The 24,293-nt window shown below is 41.3% G+C and overlaps 1 protein-coding gene across 1 annotated transcript; it reads right to left on the bottom strand.

Moving 5' to 3' along the window:
- Positions 1–709: 709 nt before the first annotated feature.
- On the bottom strand, positions 710–20,531 carry AMN1 (antagonist of mitotic exit network 1 homolog). Its single transcript, XM_031044925.2, has 7 exons — positions 20,401–20,531; positions 17,393–17,525; positions 14,194–14,338; positions 11,910–12,127; positions 3,684–3,740; positions 2,424–2,535; positions 710–1,788 (listed from the first exon to the last, which is right to left on the bottom strand). The coding sequence occupies exons 1-7, from the start codon at positions 20,460–20,462 to the stop codon at positions 1,715–1,717; spliced, it is 801 nt and encodes a 266-aa protein (XP_030900785.1). The 5' UTR covers positions 20,463–20,531; the 3' UTR covers positions 710–1,714.
- Positions 20,532–24,293: the final 3,762 nt, after the last annotated feature.

The raw sequence follows: 24,293 nt of genomic DNA, 5'->3' as shown, positions 1-24,293 counted from the left end.
AGGGCTCAATCTGGTCCAAGGAGTCACTGCGATTACAGCCTTCAGCTGTGAGTTGCTAATGTAGCAAAACCAACTTCTCCTGTTTGCAGGAATGGTTTGTACTAATGCCACTATACCTATAGGTATCATAGGAATGTACTCATCACTGGGCTGAGACATGGCACTGCATGCAGCAGAAGTCAGGCATTTAGGCACTGGAGTTTGAAAATTATGCTTTCAGTTACACTTGAACAAATTTGCCACATGAACTTGCTCTTCCATAAACCATATAATCAACAGAAGAACAGAGATTATTGTCAGACATCATAATATCTTTTAATATTACCAGATGCAACACATATTATTATCTTCCATGCAGTTTGACCTGAATTTTAAATATATTAGTAGAAGATTGGTTTATTTCTGCAAGACTTTAAGTAACTGTGGCTATGACAGTTATAATGTAAACATATTCCTTATGGCCGCCTAAACTCGCGGCTTCCTAAGTGTCATCAGATCAATGTAAGATCACCCTAGCTAAACCCTGCTACTTCCAGATGGAGAATATCAACATAGTGTCATCTGCCCTGTATAATGCTAAAATTGCTAACATTTTCTAAAGCTTAATGTAAAAAAATCCTAAAAGTGCCACTAGAGGTTATGCTGTTCCAAGAAAGCCGATGAACATGACTCCTAATTGTCATCATGTAACAAACACATTTTACACTTCTAAGATTTTTTTTTCTTTATTATGACCACAGCTGAACAATATATAAGTGGTTGTTATTTTCAGCTTCTGGGGCCACTGGAAAGATAATAAACCACACACAGCAGAACACATACTCTGCTGAACTCTACCATCCTGAGATTCATGTACGCATTCAGTTTGGTACTATTTCACTCACAGCAATGCTTATGAGGACCAGCATTTTGTTCCCTAGAAGGATTTTAATCAACTTAGGCAAAAGCCAGAGCTTTTGTACTTGCCCATATACAAGATTTTTTTAATCAGTCATAGCTACTACTTTGCAATTTATTAAGTCACCACAACAATTTCAAAGTTTATATTTACATTTACATGTTCACAGACTGTAGTTTTTGATGTATAAAAATCCAGCAAGTATTAGAAAATAAGAACAGAAACCTGCAGTAACATCAAAAAAAAGGTACCTACAGTTTTTTTTCCAGACCCAGCAAAAGGAGACTATTTCTTACTAAAAATACATTTGCATTGCTGTTAATGCAACCTCCGGTCACCAGTTAGATCTGTTGACTTTTGTCAGATTACAGTCCCAACCTTACAGACACTCCAGCATAATGTTTGGGTTGGTACTTTTAGTTGCAACTACCCTCTCGGACTACAAACTCAGAACACAGACTTACTTAAATTTGGTTTGTATATGTAACTGCCATGGTAAAAGATACAAAGTAGTAGCCAAATCTCATACTTGAAGGAGGCTGAGCGATGATAGTGTAATATCAATTATAGTTTAACTTTCCTCTTACTGAAGTATGGGTAGCAATGCAAAGACAGACGGGACTCTAAGTTGAGACAACGGGAAAGCCAAGACTCACAGGCAAGGACTGGAATGGCGATGGAGACCTCTGGCGGGAACAAGGAGGGAAGCAATCTGATGGTCCAAAAGTCACCAAGGTGCTATTTCTCCAAGGTGCTTGTTTTCCATAAGAGCTCTCCCAGCTGTAAACTTTACACTCATACATACATGATAAATAATCAGTAAACAGTCCATGTTACTTGTTTGATTTTGTTTGATATGACCAGCTGTTCTAAAACTTCTCGGGAACGATCTGTAAAGGAATCAAGGAATTTCTTGTTATTCATTCAGAATATACGTAAGTGGTGTTTAGAAATTAGGTTAACAGCAGAATAACGCCATATCTGCATTTATGCTTATTATTGTAATTTGCTATTACAATACTGCACTTCAGATACACCTGTAGTAATTCAAAACTACTCTATTTTCTCTCCAGTCATGTAATTGCAATACATCACCAACCAACCAAACTTAAAAAACTCAATATATATCATAACCTCTCTTAAATTTGTTTTAGGCCAACCAGTCCATCTCCATTCCACTGTTTCTAGAATGGATACTGTTGCATACTTTTGGAATAGAAGAGGAGTTTAAGACGCTAACACGTTTCCAAAGTCTTATCATCAACTTTGGGTCTTCATCAGCATGTTGGGCTAGGGGGGAAGGAAATTAAAAAAATCCGAATTCAAAAACAACAAAAATTCCCTCTCTAATGGTTTCCATATATCAAAGCAAAACTCTCACCTTGCTTTGAGAAATCTCACAGTATGATTATTAATTTATTATTTGTTTGGGATTATTTACAAAGTGTAGCATGTGTTTCCAGACAGCAAGAAGATACTATCAGGAAGTAACTACTCTTCTTGCTCCCTGCATGATTTGACCTACCTGTTATCAAAGGGCATCCATGGAACAGAAAAATGTGTATTTTCGGACAACAAGTAAGGACTGCTTCCACAGCGACATCAGTCAGATTCACACAGCGTTCCATGTGGATCTCCTGTTATGAAAATAGTAGTTACAAAAGCCTGTTAGGGCAGCCATCATTTTGGAGGCAGACCTTTCCTTTGTCCAACCATTTTCAGAGATTCCCACATAGAAGAAATCATGACCTACTATGCCTCTTATGAAGGCTATCTGCATAATCTCAGGGTTGTTTAGAACAGCTGGAATCAATGTTTTGCTACAGTTAAAGGTATAACCAGCTAAAAGACAAAGACATTTTCAAGTCAATTCCAGTCTATAAAAATATCTCACTGCTATTTTCTGAAAGATAGTATCATCTTGTACTACATCACTTATGAAGACTAGAATCAAGACTAAAAAGACTGTCCAAAGTAGACAAAATTAGCCAGAAAAAAAAAAACCCAAACAAATTTAACTGTTTGCCCTCCAAATAAAACAGTAACAGTTCTATTTTTCCAGGTTATTAATACTGTCAGTTGACCCAGATTTGGTATTTTGTTTGGGTTGGGATTTTTTTATATTTTTTTTTATTATAAGCTAGTAAGTGTGACTTGTTTCCCATCTTAACTTCTAAATGCATAGCTTGGATTCAGAACCACTCTTTATGAAAGTAAACACATACAGAGATATGTACTACATAGAAAAGTTGATCATTTATGGTAAGAGGTATGGGATGCCTCTTCAACATTTTATCACTGTCTCAGTGTCCAGATATTCTTTGTGCAAAGACAACTTCATTTTCACAGTTGCTTTCACGAATTAGAGACTTATCTGTGCAGAGCTGCTAACTGATTTCTTGTATCTGTGAAATTATTCACATTAAAAATTCTGCCTTAGTGTTCAACAGAATCAAGAAATAACTACACAGAAATCAAGGGAAAAAGTTAAGCATTCATTTGCATTTATTATACAGCTCTCTGAAAGAAATGTGAGTTAAAATAAGCATACTACATTAAACAGCAAAAAACTCATTTTGAAAAGACTGAGCTTCTCAAAAAGCTAGTCTGGGGCATGGCTACAGAGAGACAGAGATTGAAAATATTCAATTCATCACCAAGATCAGGCCAAGTGTGTACATAAAGGCAAACATCAGTCAATAAAAACTATCCTTCAGAAGTAATATTGATAATAACTTTAAAATGCAGGCAATTGCTTTAATTAGTTTCTTTCTTATTAGGTTACCTTTAAATTCTCTGAACACGTTCCACTTACTAGTGCTACAACGCCATCATCTGTTACCTAGAGAAAAAAATCACATTGTTATTAATACAGCAGATTAAAGCTCATTTTTTCAAACACAGCTATTTGGGGGTGTGCGGAAATGTTATTAATTTATTCTCTCCCTACAGTCACTGAATACACTTAACATTACAGGATTTTCTTCCCAACTAAGCTTGTAGAGAAAACTATCCAAGTATGGCTTTTTCAGTCTGTTACCTACTGTTGTATTATATTGCTGTGTGATCCAGCCTGCCTTTCTAAACAGATGTTTCCAACTGTGCCACTGCTGTTCCTGCAGCCTCCTTGCCTCACTGAACAGTAGCCACAGTATCAGGGTCAGAACATGTCAGTTTTTAATTTCTTAAGGCTTAAAGCGCTTGTGCTCTACCTAGACTAATTTTTCTCCTGTTTTCAAGACTGCTGCAGATACTAATGAAATTTCTTGGATTGGGAAAAAAGACAAAAAAGTAATCACAGGAGTCGTTTATCTGTTGTCTTTGTTATCTGAAGCAAAACAGTTACACAAGAAAATTCCTCAAACAAGGAGCCTTACAGCAGTTATCATGCACTTGCTCTAAAAGTTTTATCTAACTGATGGAACAACGATTACCTGCAAGAGCAAGGAGAGAGACAAAAGACCTTCCTTTCCTTAGAAAGGCAATAAAGGGCAATTTATTTGATTGCTTCCAGGAACCAAATTCATTAAACTTCTTCTTCACTCTGAAAGCTGGATTGGATGTCAGATTCATCACACAGGCTTTTTCACAGAGCTTGTATTAGAGGGCAGGAATAGTAGCCATCAAATACACACAGCAAGGCTCGGCCAAATTGGACAGCTAGAATCCAGAGACCACAGGCTCCATTTCTGTTTAAAGGTTTGGTTATTCCTGTTGCTGCAATTGCTTTCTGGCCCTCTATTACCAGTCTGCCTTACAGGAGTATAATAGAAAGGGTCAGATCAGTACAAATGGAGGACAGGAATGTTCCAGCATGAAGGCATATAAAGACCTGTAAGAACTGTTAGGTATTGTCAATACCTATCTTAGCAGGTCATCAAGATGACAGTACATTTAGCTCAAGACACCCAGACCAGGAGACAAAGAGCAGTGAATCAATAAATTCTATTAATTCCCGCAAGTGGGACAGAATGGAGAGAGTAATTACTTGACAGCTCCCAAAGGGTATAAAATGACACTTCCAAAACCAATGGTCACCAATCTAAGACCAACCTGAGTATCTCCACGTCACCAAAACAAACCTGGACCAGACAGAACATCAGAGAGATCATCTGAATGCTACCATCTTGTTGCTTGTGGGTATATGGTACGCTTTCAGCACTGGAGCTGAGGGGAGATCAGCATCCAGGAGCAGTGAGAGCCACTGAGAGAGCCTCAAGTCCTCAACAGGACTTGCCCAGGAGCCGACAGCTCAGCTGATGGGAGCAGGGGCTCAAGGGGGCAGCTCCAGGAGGAGCAGTACCAGCCCTGACTGGTTCAGAACCTGCCCCAGGGAGCACAAGCGACCAGGAGCGTGGCAAACAGGGCAGTTTGCGTGGTGTGAAATATATAGGAATGATTCGTGTCAGGAATTTAGGTGTCCTTGTGCCATTGCACTTTGTGTGAAACCAGCCCTCCTTTGTGACCGTGATTACCATAAGTGCTCCTGTCAATAAGGAGAAACAAAGGGGATAATCTCTCCTAATCAATCGCTTTGTTTTTCAAAGGAGGCTTCCCTTTAACGGTTTGACTGGCCTAAGGAGGTTAGATAACCAAGAGATACATTTTGTTACAGGATGTTGCAAACTTGGGTACTCGGCAAATAACCATATGAGGTATAGAACAAAATGTTAAGACTACAGTTAAGCTTGTAAGCATTTTTCTGTTAATACATTATTAAGAAAATTCAGCAACGTCTTCACCGGAGAAAGACCCCAGCAAACAAGAAAAGAACAAAGGGAAGGGGCCACGTCGGCATTCGGGTAAAGAAGACAACGGATTGGCTAAAAACCAAGACTGAGAAGTATAAGAGACTGTACTCCAAAGATCCCGGGGTGCATCCTTGGTGGAGCGAAGACTCCCAGGCACACCCAGCACTGCTTGCTTATTGCCTCTCGATATGAATCAGTTGTAAATAAAATAAATTGGATTAGATCATGGCTAAGACGAAATTTTTATAACAGTGGCAGTTCACACGGGCAGGTGAGCGGGATGGTGAGCACTTGCTGTATGACCAGGATCCAGTCTGGGAGTTCTGCTCTGGCTGCCCCGGCAATGGCCAGCATAGGCACCCAGACAGAGCCGATGAGAAGGGAGGCTGCAGCACGGAGCTCGGAGTGTAGAGAGTGCCTGCACTGGTCTGGTGAGGGAAAGGTGCAGAACAGGCAGGGCTGCACTCGGTGCTCCCTGGTGGAGGTCCTCCTCCAGCAGGTGGCTGAGCTGAGGGATGCTGTCAGTAAGCTGCAAGATGTCAGGGAAGCTGAGAGGAAGCAGGACTGCTTGCTCCAGGACCAAACAGCACAGGGGCCTCAAGATTCCCCTCTAACTCATGGAGGAAAGAAGGAAGCCATTAACCCGGGAAGCTGGGAATTAGTAACAAAAAAAAAAAAAAACAACAAAAGGAGGAAGAGAGCAATTAAAAGCAAGGGGCTTCCTCCTAAATCTGCTGTACCCACCCAGAACCGCTTTGCTGTCCTGCAGGGGGCTGATGAGGAAATGCACTTGCACCAGAAACAGCCAGCTGGTGCACTGGTACAGAAGTTCCCTACTGGTGCCACCAGGAAAAAGCAGCAGATCGTAGTAATGGGGGACTCTACTTTGAAAGGCACAGAGGCACCCATCTGTAGGCCTGACCTGGTCGCAAGTGAGGTGTGTTGCCTACGTTGGGCACGGATCAGGGATGTTGCAGAGAGGCTGCCTGCTCTAGTAAGTCCCACGGACTATTACCTGCTTCTAGTGATACATGTGGGTGCTAACAATACAGATAGTAGTAGCCTGGGGAGTATAAAGAAGGACTACAGAGCACTGGGAGAGGTGGTTAGAGGCTCTGGAGCTCAGAGAGTCTTTTTGTCAATTCTCCAGGATACAGGGGAGGACCTTAAAAAAGCTAGGAGGATTGGACAGGTTAATAAATGGTTAAAAGGGTGGTGCCAGAGTTTGGGGTTCGGGTGTTGTAGACGCAGGAGTCACGGACAACGCGGAAACGATCAGTGTGATCAAGCAGTTGCCAAAGTTTATTTGGATGCAGTGCTTTTTTTATACCCTTACATTATGTAACAGCCTCGGTTAGCAAGATATGATTGGTTAACCTAGAGGTTATTACAGTTTACAAAGCTAAACTAATACTTATGATATGTCATAATTGTGGCTAATTAGCCTGTTCTAGAAGATACACTGGTGAACTACAACCTTGGCGGAAACCAACATCCGCACGTCCTTGGTGAAGAGTTACAGAGATACATCATGAATAACAAGACAACTGGCCTTGGCTATGTTGGCCAGAAATACAGAGGATCATAAGTCTGGTTACTAGCATCCTTACTGGAAAATTACAGAGACACACTGAGGTTTAGGGTACTGGGATCGCTCACCGGGTGGCCCTGGTCCTTTAAGAACCCCACAGGGTGTCATGAACATGGGACCCAAGTTTGTAGGCCAGGCCTACTGGAGGCTGATGGAGCTGCTCTGACAACGAAGAGGAAGAGCTGTTTTGGTAGGAGGCTTGCCAGACTTGTCAAGGATGCTTTAAACTAGATGTGCTGAGGGAGGGGGGCATCATTCCATCCCAACACACCCAGTCAGTTGCCAGCACCTATAATAAATGCTCAGAACAATGTAGTGATATTCCAGCTGCTCCAGCCAATGAGCCGGCTTCATTTGGAGCTCGGCTCAGATGCCTCTATACAAACGCCCATAGCATGGGGAACAAACAAGAGGAATTCGAGATGTGTGTACGTCAACGGGGGTATGATATAATAGGCATCACAGAAACATAGTGGGATGGCTCCTGTGACTGGAGTGTTGGAATGGAAGGTTACAGGCTCTTTAGAAAAGACAGGCCTGGCAGGTGGGAAGGGAGAGTTGCTATTTATGTTAAGGATAGGCTAGAACTATCTGTCTGGGAACAGGTGAACAGTTAAAAGAGTTTGTGGGTCAGAGTTAAAGGGAAAACAGTGATGGAAGACATTACTGTGGGGATCTGTTACAGACCACCTAATCAAGAGGAACCTGTAGATTAAATACTCTACAGACAGATAGGAAAAGCCTCACACTCCCAGGCCCTTGTTCTCATGGGGGACTTCAACCACCCTGACATCTGCTGGAGCAACAGTACAGCCCGGCACAAGCAATCCATGAGGTTCCTTAATTGTGTGGAAGACAACTTCCTTCTGCAACAGAGGAGCCGACGAGGAGAGGTGCCATGCTTGACCTCGTGTTCACCAACAGGAAAGGGCTCATTGGAAATGTGAGACTCCAGGGCAGCCTTGGATGCAGCGATCACGAGATGGTCAAAATCAAGGTACTCAGGACAGTGAGAAGAATGTGCAGCAAGCTCACTGCCCTGGACTTCAAGAGAGCAGACTTTGGCCTCTTCAAGAACCTGCTTAGTAAGGTTCCATGGGATATAGCCCTAGAGGGCAGGGGAGCCCAAGACTGTTGGTTGATATTCAAGGATCACCTGCTACAAGCTCAGGAGTGTTGCATCCCAACTAGAAGGAAGTGCAGCAGGAAGGCCAGGAGACCTCCTTGGATGGATAAGGAGCTGCTGAGGAAAATTCAAAGGAAAAAAGAGGCTTATAGAAGGTGGAAGCAAGGACAGGTGGCCTGCAAAGAATACAGGGATGTTATCCAGGAAGCTAGGGACTGGGATAGGAAAGCTAAGGCCCAGTCAGAATTAAACTTGGCTGGGAATGTTAAGGATAACAGGAAGGGATTCTATAGGTACGTAGTGAATAAAAAACAGACTAGGGACAACACAGGCCTCCTCCAGAAGCTATCAGGAGAACTGGCTACCCTGGATTTGGAGAAGGCTGAGGTTCTGAATGACTTCTTTGCCTCAGTCTTCACTGGCAAATGCACTGACCATACCACCCAAGTCTTGGGAGGCAGATGCAGAGACTGTGAGAATGAAGACCTTGGGCCCACTGTACAGGAGGATCTGGCTCGAGACCATCTTAAGAACCTGAATGTACACAAGTCCACGGGACCTGATGAAATCCATCTGCAGGTCCTGAAGGAGCTGGCGAATGAAGCTGCAAAGCCACTGGCCATCATATTTGAAAAATCATGGCAGTCAGGTGAAGTTCCTGATGACTGGAAAAAGGGAAATATAACCCCCATTTTCAAGAAGGGGAAATTGGATGACCTGGGGAACTACAGACCAGTCAGTCTCACCTCTGTGCCTGGCATCTTGGAGCAGATTCTCCTGGAAGGCATGCTAAGGCACATGAAAAACAACAAGGTGCTTGGTGACAGCCAGCATGGCTTCACTGAGGGGAAATCCTGCCTGACCAATTTGGTGGCCTTCTATGACGGGGCTATGGAACTGATGGACAGGGGTAGAGCAGTTGATGTCATCTACCTGGACTTGTGCAGTGTTTGACACTGTCCCACACGACATCCTTGTCTCTAAATTGGAGAGACATGAATTTGATAGGTGGACCACTCGGTGGATAAAGAACTGGCTGGATGGTCGCACACAAAGAATTGTGGTCAATGGCTTAATGTCCAGCTGGAGACCAGTAACGAGTGATGTCCCTCAGTGATTGGTCTTGTTCAACATCTTTGTTGGTGACACAGACAGCAGGATTGAGTGCACCCTCAGCAAGTTTGCCTATGACACCAAGCTGTGTGGTTCAGTTGATACACTGGAGGGAAGGAATGCCATCCAGAGGGACCTTGACATGCCTGTGAGGTGGGCTGATGCCAAACTTATGAAGTTTAACTATGACAAGTGCAAGGTCCTACACCTGGGCTGGAGGAATCCCAGGCACAGCTACAGGTTGGGCAGAGATTCAGAGCAGCCCTGTGGAGAAGGACTTGGGGGTGGTGGTTGATGAGAAAATGAACATGAGCCGGCTTCAGTGTGCGCTCGCAGCCCAGGAAGCCAACCGTATTCCGAGCTGCATCAAAAGGAGCGTGACCAGCAGGTCGAAGGAGGTGATCCTGCCCCTCTACTCTGCTCTCGTGAGACCTCACTTGGAGTATTGTGTGCAGTTCTGGTGTCCTCAACATAAAAAGGACATGGAACTGTTGGAACAAGTCCAGAGGAGAGCCACGAGGGTGATCAGGGGACTGGAGCACCTCCCATATGAAGACAGGCTGAGAAAGTTGGGGCTGTTCAGCGTGGAGAAGAGAAGGCTGCGTGGAGACCTCTTAGCAGCCTTCCAGTATCTGAAGGGGGCCTGTAAGCATGCTGGTGAGGGACTATTCATTAGAGACTGCAGTGATAGGACAAGGGCTAATGGGTTAAAACCTAAACAGGGGAAGTTTAGATTGGATATAAGGAAGAAATTATTTCCTGTTAGGGTGGTGAGGCACTGGAATGGGTTGCCCAGGGAGGTTGTGAATGCTCCATCCCTGGCACAGTGTTCAAGGCCAGGCTGGATGAAGCCTTGGGTGGCATGGTTCAGTGTGATGTGTCCCTGCCCATGGCAGGGTGTTGGAAGTAGATGATCTTAAGGTCCTTTCCAACCCCAACTATTCTATGATTCTATGAGAGTATGAAACCAGTTTTGTGTTAAAACAAAGTACCCTCCCTTCCCTGCACCACTTCCATACCCTCTACTTACTGTACTTCATCTCTGCAGGCACCAGGTGAGACCTATTTTAAAAATGGTTACATCACCTTGAAGCATTTAGTCCCTTTGTGGTCTAGCTCACATCTGCTTCCATGTTCTTACAAGTGAGCTGTGTCCTCCTTCACCTGTTCATTTATTTCCAATGTTCTTGCTATCTTATTCTTTCATACAGCTTTGCCAGTTGGACTTGATAATTCTACTATGCATTCTGGCACTCAGACACAAGAGTATGGTTAGGCCTCGCAATCTCTATAGGCAAGAAACATCCATAGTTTCTCTGCTTCATTTTACACTTATTTCATTTATATCTTGTATATGTTTCTATTTATTATTAGTCAAATAAAAATCAGAATTCTAGTGTATCATCATGATATTATTATCAGAAAAGAACTAAAAATGTAGAAATGTTTAGTTAAGAAGCTCTAATCTCATTTAAAACATGGAAAATGGGGAAACTTAGTTATTTCCTATGAAGGAGAAGCAAAGGAGCAAAAAAGTAATGAAGAAAGTCTGAAGAAACAGAGTTAAATGTTAATAATAAAAATTACCAAGGAAAAGATAAAAACTACTTTTGATGCCCTACTTCTGCAAAATCAGAAAGAATAGCATCTAAAATGAGAACCTGTTAGATTTTTTCCAAATCTGACACTTCATTACAAATTCTCTGTGCTTGACTCACATTCAACATAATCACTCACCATCACAGTCAATCAGATGCCTACAGCAGAAAATCCTTTCCCTCAATTAATTATTTTACTGTAATTATAAAGTATGTTACAGCATTGCTGTTGTAGCTGAGCTCCCCTTCTTATGCTGAATACTGTTTTAAAGTTCTCTTACCTGCCCCTTCTGACATTTTAAATGTCATTCTTTCCATGTTAACTCCGTAACTCTGACAAGCCATTCAAAAAGCACAGTCACTCCTGAACTAGAACTAATTACAGTGTTTATTTCTACTAGGGGCTTATATTGTTTGATATCCTGTATTATTATTATTCAGGTCAGTTTATTCTAACTAAAAGCAGATGATAATCTGTCCAAGATTCTACTTTCTTTAAATGAAATATTTTGGATTACTCTACAACTTGAAAAAAAATTATTGCTCTTAATAAAGATATTGAAAAAAAAAGATCTCCACTATTAGGTTGAGTCTAATATAAAGTTTATGTTTGGAGCACAATACATGCTGTAATATCAAAACGTGGGGTTTTTTTGTGGTTACCAAGATGCAAACTGTGTCTTTCTTCTTCCTTAAAAGCAGGAAATTGGAAGGACCTGTGGTCCTAAGTCTTGTCAAGAGTACAGCTAAAAAGATCCCTTTTCAACTTTATCATGACAATCTTACAAAATAAACAAATAGGAGTCAACTGGCCAATTGCCACCATAGCTACCTGAGTAGATGAGAAATCCACGCTGTGAAGAAATTTGCAGTTTTCTCCTAGTGCTTGCAGAGATGCATCCATGATGCCTGAACAACTGCCCAAGTTCACTATTTGTAGGTACCGGCAGTTGAGCGCAAGAGCAAGAACTCCGCTGTCAGTTATATCACAGCACCTTTTAAAAGATGCTTCACGCAAGTAAGGACAGGATAAGGCCAATGCTATCACACCTGTCAGAGAAACAGAGCAATTTAAAGGATTACACATTTTTTTACATAATCACCATGCTGAATTCAATATGCTGTCCTCTGGTCATTGACTGCTCAACTTTCATCTCATGCCACCCCAGCAGACTCAGTTTTGCAGTTGGTTTCTTTTAATTCACGAATAAGAAAATGACCACAAACAATGCCAGATTTGATTAAAATTTCTAAATTCTGAATTCCCTTCTGTAGTGCAGAGGGATACCTGAGAGATCTTACATACATGAGGTATCAACTCAGTGAGTGCACAAGAAAAGGCCAATAGCTTGAAAGCAGACTAATGGTAGTGCTAGGTCCAAGGTAAAAAATGAGGTAAGAAGTTATATCAAAGGTCAATTCAAAAAATCAAAACAATAGTTCAGAAATAGGACAGAAACCAGGTACACCTATGACATGGCTGAGGCCAGGACTTGACGTCCCTTGGCAGTTAGTGCAGGTAGATCTGGCAGGTGAGACCAGTCATTGCCATTGGTGCCCTAAAAGCCCAGACAGTCAGTAATGACCAAAATATTGGTAGTCAGTAAAAGTACAGAAACTGCAGATGCAAACTGTGAAAGGAACTTTTATTGTAAGGATGATACTAACATATCTTAATGTCATTCAGCTGTTTATTTTTATCTATCCAGACGTAATGTATTTTTCTGTACCCCTATAATTATCATGTTTCTATGAAAGAACTCCAAAGAAGCATTGATAAAATAGCACACACTTGGGTCAGAACCACTTTGCAAACAGCAACAAAACAGACAGTAGCGGTAGCTGAATTTGACAAAGAAATACCACTGAATATTGTATTAAGGGACATGAGACATTCCATGTGCAACCTACAGAGCAAATCTTTTCTAGTAATGACAGGGCTCAGATATTCGTACATGTGACAGGCAACAGGATTGTTAAGACAAACAAAAAATCCTCACTCAAACAAACCAACCAACACCCCCCCACACACACACCTAGTACTAAATTAGTGAAAGGTAATGCAAATGGGGTGGGTTTAAGTAATTTCTTTTTTTTTCTCTATGAAAACTGAGATGAGTGAGAAAGAACTGTTCCAGCTTAAAGGCTTCATAACTGACTCTCAATTTAAAAAGGGCTCAATTTAAAAGGAGAGTTAGTAAAATTTGGTGGACTAGGAACTTGCCAATAAAGAATGAGACTTCAGTTTTAATTGCAAAGTGAACAGGAACCTCTATCCAAACAGATGAAAGATATACCTAAAGAGCTTTAGGTTTAGCTGGTACCTTAAGAACCATATTAGAAATCAGTGGATAGATGAAGCCATGGAGGAAGACAATCACAAACTGCATCTCAGGGGTCAAAAAGTACAACGAGGTGACACTGAAAATCAACAAAATCCATTTTTAAAAGCTTAACCACTTAAAATGTGTACTAGTTTGCAGTGGTAAGAAAATACAAACCAGGACTGATTTAAAGTATGGTATACATTAGCTCAACTGTAAATGAGTATTTTGCCTCAATTTTCAATAAGGATGAGTAAATCATGGAGCAAGGAGTAAGTCTAACCAAAAAGCCAAAACAAAACGTGTGGGAAACAGAATTCAGCAAGCTTAATTCTTTTAAGCTAATAGCTCCTGGTACTTTTAACCTCCACTTCCAAGTTGTAACACCTGAAATCCTAAAGTCCTAAAACAAGTCAAGTCTTTTTAACTCAGAGAAAACACTATAAGCTTATTTAATAACAAACACATTTGATGAAACTTCAATCCCAGTGGTATTGGAAAGGCTCTAAAACAAGTTTTGAGGAAGGAATAATTATGATGAAGTGGAACAGATTATGAAACGTAGCATAGTTTTACCAGAAAACTATCACGAGAGTAACCTGATAGCTCTCTTTTGTAAGCTAATCAATGCTCCAGGCCTGTAATTTACACAACCGTGTAATTAGTATTGGTGTGACACTGGGGATTCTTTTAAGCAACATTTACCCGAGACATTTTTTGCAACTTACTCCAATCTAGCAAGAAAAATGAAACAGAATTAAGATCCCTGTTACCTGTGCACAGACAACATACCTTCTGAAGTGATTCCAAATCTGTTTTCTCTGCAGGAGTTTAAGTTAATTTTTTTCAGCTGCTTGCAGTTATGAAGCTGCAGTAATGCATTATCTGAAATATCACAGTCTCGAAGGTCTAGAGACTCTACAGCAGGGTGCAATACCTGTAATGAAAACTTACTGTTTCAGACAAACTCTGCTATGTCATAGAACATACCTATTTTTATCTAAAAACCTCATAATGTTAGACATCACATAGAACTTTTAAAAAATATTCACTAGGTGATGGAGTTATCAGTTCTAGGAAATAAAAATTCTAAAGAAAATATGGTATTTGCCACAACTGTTCATCCCCTACAGCATGAACATTCAGTTTCCGTGATCATATCTACAGTAGGAGCACATTAACACTACTGTTTAAACAGTGGAAATACTGTTTTGATGGTGCTGTTGCTATCACTAATGCTTCTGCTAGCTCACCTGTGTTTACCGAGGGTAACACCTTCAAAGTCTTACAATTTTGATGGCAGTAATCTGAGTGTAAAAATATACTGATGGCAATCGAAACTTACATCTGCTGAACAGTAAAGGGTAAATTTGAAAGATATTTTGCCCCAGTGTATTTCTGTCACCTATACACAGGCTCTTTTTCTCATAAACAAGCAATCCCATTATCATACCATGAGGAGGTACCAAATCCTCAACAAATAGGCTCTTTCACTCCCATAAGACCATAGGTTGGATTTTGTGAAATCTTTCCCAAGGGGACATTTATGAAATTTAGACCCAAAGCAATGGAAATCCTCAGATTTTAGTAACAATAACCATATATATAACCTCTAATTTAATTTTCAAGGATTCTCACTACGTTTTAATAAATACTATTCATAGCTCCCTCTTGTGCAAATAACCTATACCTTCATTGAGCTGTCTTTCAGAACAACAAGCAAGCACTAAATCAGATTTTCACATTACTTTGTATTACTCCGTTCAGCTTGCTTAACAAGGGTAAAAGCATACAGTAGATTTCCATACACAAGCAAAGGTAACAGCATAATTGACAGGCTTGTTAAAGGCCTATTTCTTTCTTGGGTTCACCATTCTAAGAGGCACAGTGAAGATATAACAAGGAATACTTATTTTATGTTTTGCAACATATAAGGTGCTAAAATCTTTACTGACAAATAAGTCTTGAAAAACAAGCAAAACTTTCTGATTTTTGAATGGCAGACCTCAGAGAGCTTTGACAGCTAAAATCTAGTATGTCTCAAAGAAAATGGAACTTTAGATAGAATAAGGATTGTTTGGATGCAGAGTTCAGGAGATTGAAGTATAGACTTATATCTTGTGGACACATGCTGAATGGCTTTATAGATCTTTATAGTAAAAGCGAATTGGAGTAAGGAGTTGAGCATGTGTGTCACGAAAGGCTGCTCCAAGGAAAAAGCAGAATAAGGGGAAAAAAAATGCATGATAACACAAATCTGGGAAAGAACAGGGAGGTAAGAGATGAAATACAAGTTTATACATAACTGCAACTTAACAGAATTTCTACTGGAAGATTTTAACCTTAGGCAAAATACTTAAACACCATAGAAAGGACATACATAAAAGCAAATGAGATAACACAGCCCGGAAAATTCCGAGAGAATAGACCTAGCTACAGTACCATGAAGATTATGAAAGAAAAGGTCAGGATAGATGTAACAGCAAAGAAAGAAAATTCCGTATCTGTATGGATGACTAACTGAAACATTGCAGATGTGTCACATGTAAAATACTTCAGTCATACATGATGTGAACAAGGAATAGTAAGAAGAGCTAATTAACATAAGCCATTTTTGCTATGCTAAGCAGCAAAAATATCTGCAAGATGAAAGAACAGGAAAACAGCAGAGCAAATTGGAATGGAGAAATGCTATGAGTTCAGAATTCAAGAGGCAGCCAGCGTATTTTTAAACGTACAAGTGAAATAAACCTGGAAACTGTTAGCAAATAGAGCTAAGGTATAACATGTCTAAGAAAAGTGATGACAGCTAAGGATATAATTGCAGAAAATTGCAGGAACAGAGAAAGGAAAAAACACATGAGAAAAGGAACCAGCACAGAGCATCCCAGTGCCAGAATGGAAAACAGCCTCCAAAGAAGGCACAGCTGAATTACAAGAAAGATGAGACTTTACAAACTGAGGAAAAGACTGTATCTTAAACTCTCTAGTTTACCTCCAGACTAAGGATATCCTAATAGGTTTTGCACATTTATACACACACAATCATGTGGTTTTAATTATATGTATCTCTTAGGATGCTTAGAAAGGATTACTTACTGAAAAGATAGCCTAAACCAAATTGTGTCAATTCAAATCTTCCAAAATAAGATAAATGAAGAAGACTCTGATTTTTACCCAGACTTATTTTGTACAATCCAAAAATAGTGTGTACTAAAGGTAAAATTTCTTGTTCGTAAGTTTTCCACAATACTTCTGATTCCGCCTCTAGTCTTGGCTTCCCTATTCTGACTCTAAGAAACTGATATTATTTGCTTCTTCCAAGTTACAGGTCAAAGCAGGGATGAACAGGGTGTCATTCATTTTACATTTCACTAAGGCCAACCTTTAGCTTTCCTCAATTCTCTCACCTCCTTTTGAGGCTAAACAAGATATCAGTAGAGAGATACCAAAATAGATGTGCTCCTGAATGTACAGCTAAAACAAAAGTCATTAACTGGTTTCATTTTGAAAAAAACTGGCATACATCAGTGAGCAAAAGAGATGAGAAAATTTGACCGTAGATTTCTAGCCCTACCATCATCATATGATTTATTTAAATCTTAATCCTTTGAAATATGGAGATCATGTGCATAATGTCAATAGAATAAAAAAGAAATCTAACAAGTTCTTGAAATCTTTTTGTTACTAAACTATGCACTAGCTTCTTGAAACATACTACATTCAGAAACAGAAACTAGTTTGCAACAGTCTAGTTTCCCATACTGAAAAGAAATGATACATGTCACTGAACAGAGAACATTCTTATCGCTACAAACATAATCTTATTACTACTAATAAAGGTTAATGAAGGCTAATGAAGTTTAAGAAAAAAACTGTAGACACACAGTAAACAGGCCTGAATTTATCTGTTGTCTAATGTAAAGTTTTAGTTCAGTTCTTTCTTGTGTATTAACTAGCACAGACAGTACAGTTTTGAATGGGTTCTTACCTCGCTGATATTTGAATCAGTTATTTGCCCTTGACTACTCATTAATTTAATCAGTTTATCCTTTATGTTGGGTGGCAATGACTTAATATCTGCAGCGTATCTGGAAAGGTTCTTTGTCAAACACTGAAGGCATCTGAAATAAAGGAAAGTTACAGTATAGTAAAAAAATGGCATTACATATTAGAATTAGAACAATCAAGCCATAAGATGTCATCTTCGGCATCTGGCTATGCTGCCTTCAAACCTTATGAGTTCCAGCTGCTCCATGCTACCACCAATTCAGTTGTTGCCCTTTGGGGTCAATCAGCTGATCCTTCTGTGGAAAGTGTTATCCAATCAACTCTAGGCATAAATTAGCCTCATTCACTGCAATCACTAACACAGCTCACAAGATGAGTTTGTTGGTCATATGTTCACAAGCTCTAAGAAAAGCCTTTTTACCAGCAAAGCCTCCACTTGGTAGGCAGTCAACCTTCAGTTAGGACACGTCGTTCCAGAGAAGGAACACTTTTGACTCACCTCAGCTAAAAACGTTAAAGAGATATTTTCAGATACAGTATTTTGTTCACTGCCTAGTTCATAGCACTCTTAACATGAATTGTGCTGTTAACCTTGTGCCCAGCTCTCTTAACTTTGTGTTTAAAACTAGATCTGATGACAGAGGTTTGTCACTTGAGATATAAATTTTTCTTAGTATTATCTTTACTAATTTTTGTATTAATAATGAAACTGCGAGGTCACAGAAATAGTACTGCCAGAACAAGTGGCTGAGGGCAGGGGGCAGCAGCAGCCTAGAGTTAAGCCAAACGAGATTTAGCATACAAGCCACAACTCTGGAGTCCCAAGTGACAATTTTTTTTTTCAAAAAAACCTTGTCTGGCACCAGACTGCCACCAAATCACAACAAATTAAATTCATATCAATTGAAAATTCATGAGAGGTCAAAATATTAAGGCTCTGCAGTCTGAAGTGTGGCAAAGAAAGAAGCAAGATTTCCAGTGTGGAAGCACATTTAAAAACCCACTAACGTTAGCACAGCACAGTCAGGGCACCTCTAGCAGGTCACTGCAGAAGACACTAACTAGAAGACACTGATTTCAAGCTGAATCCAAGCAGAGTGTAAACACAAGCCTGGCTTGTAGTGTATCAGCATGAGTTGCTGTTACATAACCTGAGCACACACCCCGACTGCCTTCAACTTGTTCCCCTGGAGATGTGTAAGAATGCAGAATCTTCACCGAACCGTGGTGACTGCTGGATGAACTTGGCTAACTGATGCTGAGAAGTCTGTACATGACTCCGAGTCAGTGCCTGTTCAAACAAGTTACACCACCCACGTTCTTTGTCTTGAAATTAAACAGCACACCTACATGTAACATTCCTTTGCTTAACTGCAGAAATAAAGAACAGCTGTTTACTTCCTAAAAGAAAATCTCATCAAAGCTCCAAAGACTGTAGGAAGTGTGAACCTCACCCCAGATGGGATCTGAACAGTATGCTGCTCAGTGTGAGAGGGCTTGTCTCATGCTGCCATAGCCAGGGTCCCCAGTGCCAGAAGGAACAGCAGATTGCTGTCATGTTTTCTACTATCCTTTATGTAATAAACCAGTTAACTAGCCTTGAAAACCCACATCTTTCCTGTGGGGATCCCAAATGAACCAGCACCTCCTCAGTGTTAAAACAGCACCTATCTTTGGCTAGGGTGAGTCAAATAATAGTTTCTGAGCCTTTCGGGGAGCTATGTGTGCACTTTCCATGTGGCTGTTCCCTCTTGTATGATGGATACCATGTGAATGGGCAAGCAGTCCTCTATCATACAAGGGCACACACTTCAGTCACATGCTAAATGCATATTTTCATATGATGCTACCTTTTGGCCACTGGGTAAATGAACTTCTTTGTCAATTCATCCTGAAGGAGGCCAACTGTCACCATATACTGTAGTACGTAAAAACTGTGGTATCTAAAAACTCAGTATAAATTTAGATTAATTTTCTTCCCCTTGAAGATAACTAAGTGGCTAACACAGCCATGACTGAGTAGGGGCCAAACAGACTTATTTACTTGGTTCAAATTTGCAGAAAATACTTCAAAATCTATACAGATACATGGAAATCACTGTAAGCAGTGCCAAATCATCCGGTTACATTTAACTCTCTTGCCACATAATTTTAATTTTAGCTTGAGAAAAGCTTATTAAGACTAATCATATTATTTTTCAAAGAGCTGGTGGATATTCTCAGGGTACATTACTGCTCTACAGTTTAAACAACCATTTTAATAATGTTTTCACTGTTATTCTACTTTATAGGAAACTAAACCACTTGTTGGCTACACCAGAGGAACTATAATGTCATATCCAGTGCTTTAAAATGAATAAAAGTCTGCCTGTATTATTTGCTAGCTAATTTCAGTTGTCAAATCAAATACTTTATTCCTATGCTGTCTCAAACTCCCTCCCAAACAGAGGAATCTGACATAATGAGAACCACAAAGAAAACACCATTCAGTGGATTCACTAGGGCCAGGTGAAGCCAGGGATCCTCACCCATCCCTCCACATCCAGATCTGCCAGGGATCATCCCATTCTCTACCTGCCAAGCTCTGTCACTTCTGTCAAACCCTGCCACCTGTCCTGGAACTCTTCCCATGCTGTCACCCCTGCCAAACCAAATCACTCACCCTGGCACTCCATCAAACCCCGTCCCCTCTCCTGGGACTCCCACTGAACCCTGCCGCCTGCCCTGTCGCCATCACCAAACCCTGTCATCCACTGTGCCACCCCTGCCAAAGGTTTGCCCAACCCTGCCCTCCCTGTCCAAACCCTTCCTCCGGGCTCTCCACAGGAGGCCCCGCGGTCTGCCTCAGCGGCGAAGCGTTTACTTGAGGCCGCGGCCCCGCTGTGAGCGCAGCGGCCTAACCCCCCCTTCTGGCCCGGAACCCGCCGGGCCTCCCGCAGGGAGAGGGGGCCGGCGGGCACAGGGGCAGGGTGTCGGGACGGAACTCACAGGTCCAGGAGGAGCTCGGCTTCCTCGCCGGCACATTCCCAACCGCCGCTGAGGCGGCTCATGGCAGCGGCGGGGAACGCAGCACCGCCCGGACCCAACGGCTCCGGGGGACGGTACCGAAATGGCGGCAGCAGTTTTGCAGGCATGACGGGAGATGTAGTCCTGCTCTCGGCCCGCCCTGGGTCTTGGCGAGGACCGGCGTGAGAGACTCACGAAGCAGCATGACAAGTCCCAAAACTCGCACAAAGTGTCAGTCTCGCCCCACTTCCAGCGCTTAGTATTGGGGACAGAGTTCTTCCCGAATCGGGAAGAAGCACAAGGGGACTTGGGGCGATCAGCAGCCTTCAGGCAAGGGGTGCAGTTGTTTCAACCAGTTTCCCTCATAGCTGACATCACTGCAGTCATACCACAGCACCGGTTTTCCTAACTTCCATTAATCTGCAGAGACGAGAGCTTGCTGCCTGCCATATCTTGCTATTTGCAATTCAGTTTCTTTTTCCTTCTGTCTTTTACATTTCTGTCTCGATAGTGATGCGTGAATAGACTCCACAACTAGTTAAAGTTGTAAAGTAGGTGTTATAAATTGAGACCACAACGGATAATAATCCAATTAAAATTTTATTAATTATAGCAAGTAGAATATGAGCAAAAACAGCACTGGACGACAGGGGAGTCTGCGCTCCACCAACTGCCGTACTGAGCAGTTCAAACAGCCCCTTTTTGTACATCTTCCTGTTTCTGTCGGTTCCTGGGCATCTGGCGGTTATCTTATCTTGCACAAGCAGTGTCTGTTGGCTGTTTGCATAAGCGATTTCCTGGACATCTGGCGGTTATCTTATCTTTACATTGGGCTTAACATCAATCTTAATAAACAATACCCTAGTCCATAGTTTCTTACAATCCCCCCTTTTCTTTTTATCCTATTATTGTTTATTAGATGCTGCTTTCATTCTAGGCACTACAAACAAACCTTTTTCCACAATCCCAACATTTATCATAACACTCACAAGGTAATACCTCACAATTACAATAGGCATAGTTTTCACGTGGCAATAGGTATGCTTTTATTCAGCACTGAGGTGCATGGGGGTAGCTCCTCGAAAGCATGCACACCTCAGGGTTGTTTTCCCTTTACATTTATTCTCTTAAGGTATACATAGACATGAAGTTGCTCAATCTGCCTATACATATTTATTATCTACCCCGCTTCATATTATAACGAGCCAGAAGGTCCTTTGCACCTGCGCAGTGCCCCTTCTGGTCATGGGCAGGGGTCTCAGGATGAAGTAAATGAGTCTGCCTTCTGTGGGTAGGGGTCTTCAAGATGAAGTAAATGAGTCTTCCTCTTCTTAAACTTTTCACCTTTTAACCTTCAGACATTGCCTTAAGGTTTGGTCTGTGCCCAGTCTGCTTCTCCCCCACCTCTCAGTAGGACCAAACATCTGTGCTTTTGTCCCTTATCAGTAGAACTAAGCATCTGCTTCTCCCCCTCAGAAGTAATCAATGCCTTGGTGTGGAGAGTATTGCTAAAGACTGGCTACGTGAACGAGGACATAGAGAAAGCGACATGTTACAGCTGATTCAGCTCTCGGACAGAAAAATACAGGGAAACAAAGTAAATGTAGTGATGAATTCCAGTATGATGAAGAAAGCTGTGGGTAAAGAAGCAAAAGTAGCAGTGCAAGCAAGATGAGAGGAAACTGGGATGTGTTAAGACACAATAGTGAACTGTTAGCAAGTTTTGGAGACCAGGTTCTCATCTGCTTAATGTAACTAATTGTATCTTAGTTGCTGCACCCTGCCTGGTACATGTAGCAAGAACCTAGTGTGCCATCTGTGAGTTGCTTGGGAGCATTCCCATTCTACATGCAGGAGTCCTTTACTAAATATCCCATCACTCTCTTCTCCTTGTTGTATGACCATCTTTTTAAGAGGTGACACTGCTTTAACACTATGGAAGCACCAATTTCCTAATAATTATTAAGAACACACAACATTTCCCTTAGTTTTCTTATCCCACCTTCAAGCACTAGCTTTCTGTCAACCCCTTCATGAAGAAGCAAAAGGAAACAGGCCTCCTCTTTGTTCGTTCCACTGTCACTCGAAGAAGGAAGTTATCATCAATGCATTTCAGGAGCCCCCTGTGTTGCTTGTGCCCTGCTGTGTTGCCCCTCCAGGGGATGCCAGGGTGGGTGAAGCCCCTCAAGAGAACCAGGGCTTGTGAATGTGAGGCTGCACCTACCTGTCCATAGAGGGCCTCACACACTCAGTCTTCCTGGGCTGGTGGCCTGTAGTAGACCCCCACTGTAATATCCCTTGCCCCTGCCCTCCCTTTAATGCTGATCCATAAGCTCTTGGTCAGCTCTTCATCCATCCCATCTTATTTCTCTGTCATACACTGCTTGAAATTTTCAGAATGGCTTTTATTTATTTATTTATTTATTTATTTATTTATTTATTTATTTATTTATTTATTTTACTACAGATCTTGTGACTGTTCACTGTCTACAGATTGCAGTATTCTCCTTACATAATGCCTTTTAGCCCATAGCATGTATGAAGGAGTTCCTAAGTTCCTATGGAAGTTCAGATTTTTCTTGAATTATTCCATATAAAACCGCTCCAAGTTCTTCAGAGTGATGCAGCCAGTTTAATATGTTCCATTATGTGCTTTGAGGTCAAGCTGAAGCTGAGTGGTCTCACTGCATAATTTAAGTTTGAAAATAACATTTATGATGCTTCTGTGGATAATTCATCACAGTTCTTGTTAATGCAAATCACATGGCTGCAGCTGTGTTGGCCTGATGAGTCAACAAGGCAGTCTTCACCACTCTTAGAAACATCATTGTAAGGCAGTGCTTGAAGAACTAGTTGGAGTAATAAGAGCTTAATTGTTGTAATATAAAATACAAACAGGTCACTCTATGCCTAATTCCTTCCTATGAGCCTGCAATTGCTCTCTTATTATCAGTGTCCTAATTTGATCCATTATTACTTCTAATATCTTCTTAGCTCCATATTCTCTTGTCCAGGCAAAACTGCTTTGGTCCTGATTACACTACCTCCACTGAACTCACACTAATGGCTTGGGCTTTGAGAAAGTGTCACATACTGGTCAAAGGCCTGAGCATAGTTTTGCTTATATTCTCGGGAACAGAATTGAGACTCAAAACAGAGTCAAGCACCAAGGAACTGTATTTGCACAACAACAAATTTGCAAATTCCAAAGAGAGAGAGAGAGATGAAGAGAGAAAAGAAGGAAAATAAGAGGAGAGAATCATAGAATCATAGAATAGTTAGGGTTGGAAAGGACCTTAAGATCATCTAGTTCCAACCCCCCTGCCATGGGCAGGGACACCTCACACTAAACCATATCACCCAAGGCTTCATAAAAGAGTTCACAGCAATAGCTACTGTGGAGGATGGATGCAGCTTAGTCTCCATCACAAGCAGTGGTTGGAACTTCATACAGATGGTTAGAGGCAGGCCTTGGGAGAGATAAAAATAAAGGAACCAGGAGAAAGAACGAGGAACTGGCTCTGAGCAAAAACAGAATGTGTAGACACTGTGTTTGTAATAATGTGATCATAAGACTAACGTGAGATAAGCCTGTGCAAAGAAAAAGGAATAATGTCATAATCTTGTGGTCAATATTTTGTGTAGAAATAAGGGGAGCAAAAGTTGCTGTGCTGCACTTTGTGGGGCTGGGGCAGGGGCTATAAAACTTGAGCTGTATTTCAATAAAGGGTCTTCTCTTCACCTCATGAGAGGAGACTCTTGTCATCTGGTGTCACAAGCTACCACCCCAGAGCTGTGGCATCCTGACAGTCTGGCTAGTTTCCAAGTCCAGTGGGGAAAACATTCCCCCTCATGCTTGTTGGTGCCATTCTTTT

The sequence above is a fragment of the Melopsittacus undulatus genome, chromosome 5 (assembly GCF_012275295.1).
Source record: "Melopsittacus undulatus isolate bMelUnd1 chromosome 5, bMelUnd1.mat.Z, whole genome shotgun sequence".
NCBI classification, from domain to species: Eukaryota; Metazoa; Chordata; class Aves; order Psittaciformes; family Psittaculidae; genus Melopsittacus; species Melopsittacus undulatus.
This window is presented reverse-complemented; position numbering and strand designations above follow the sequence as displayed.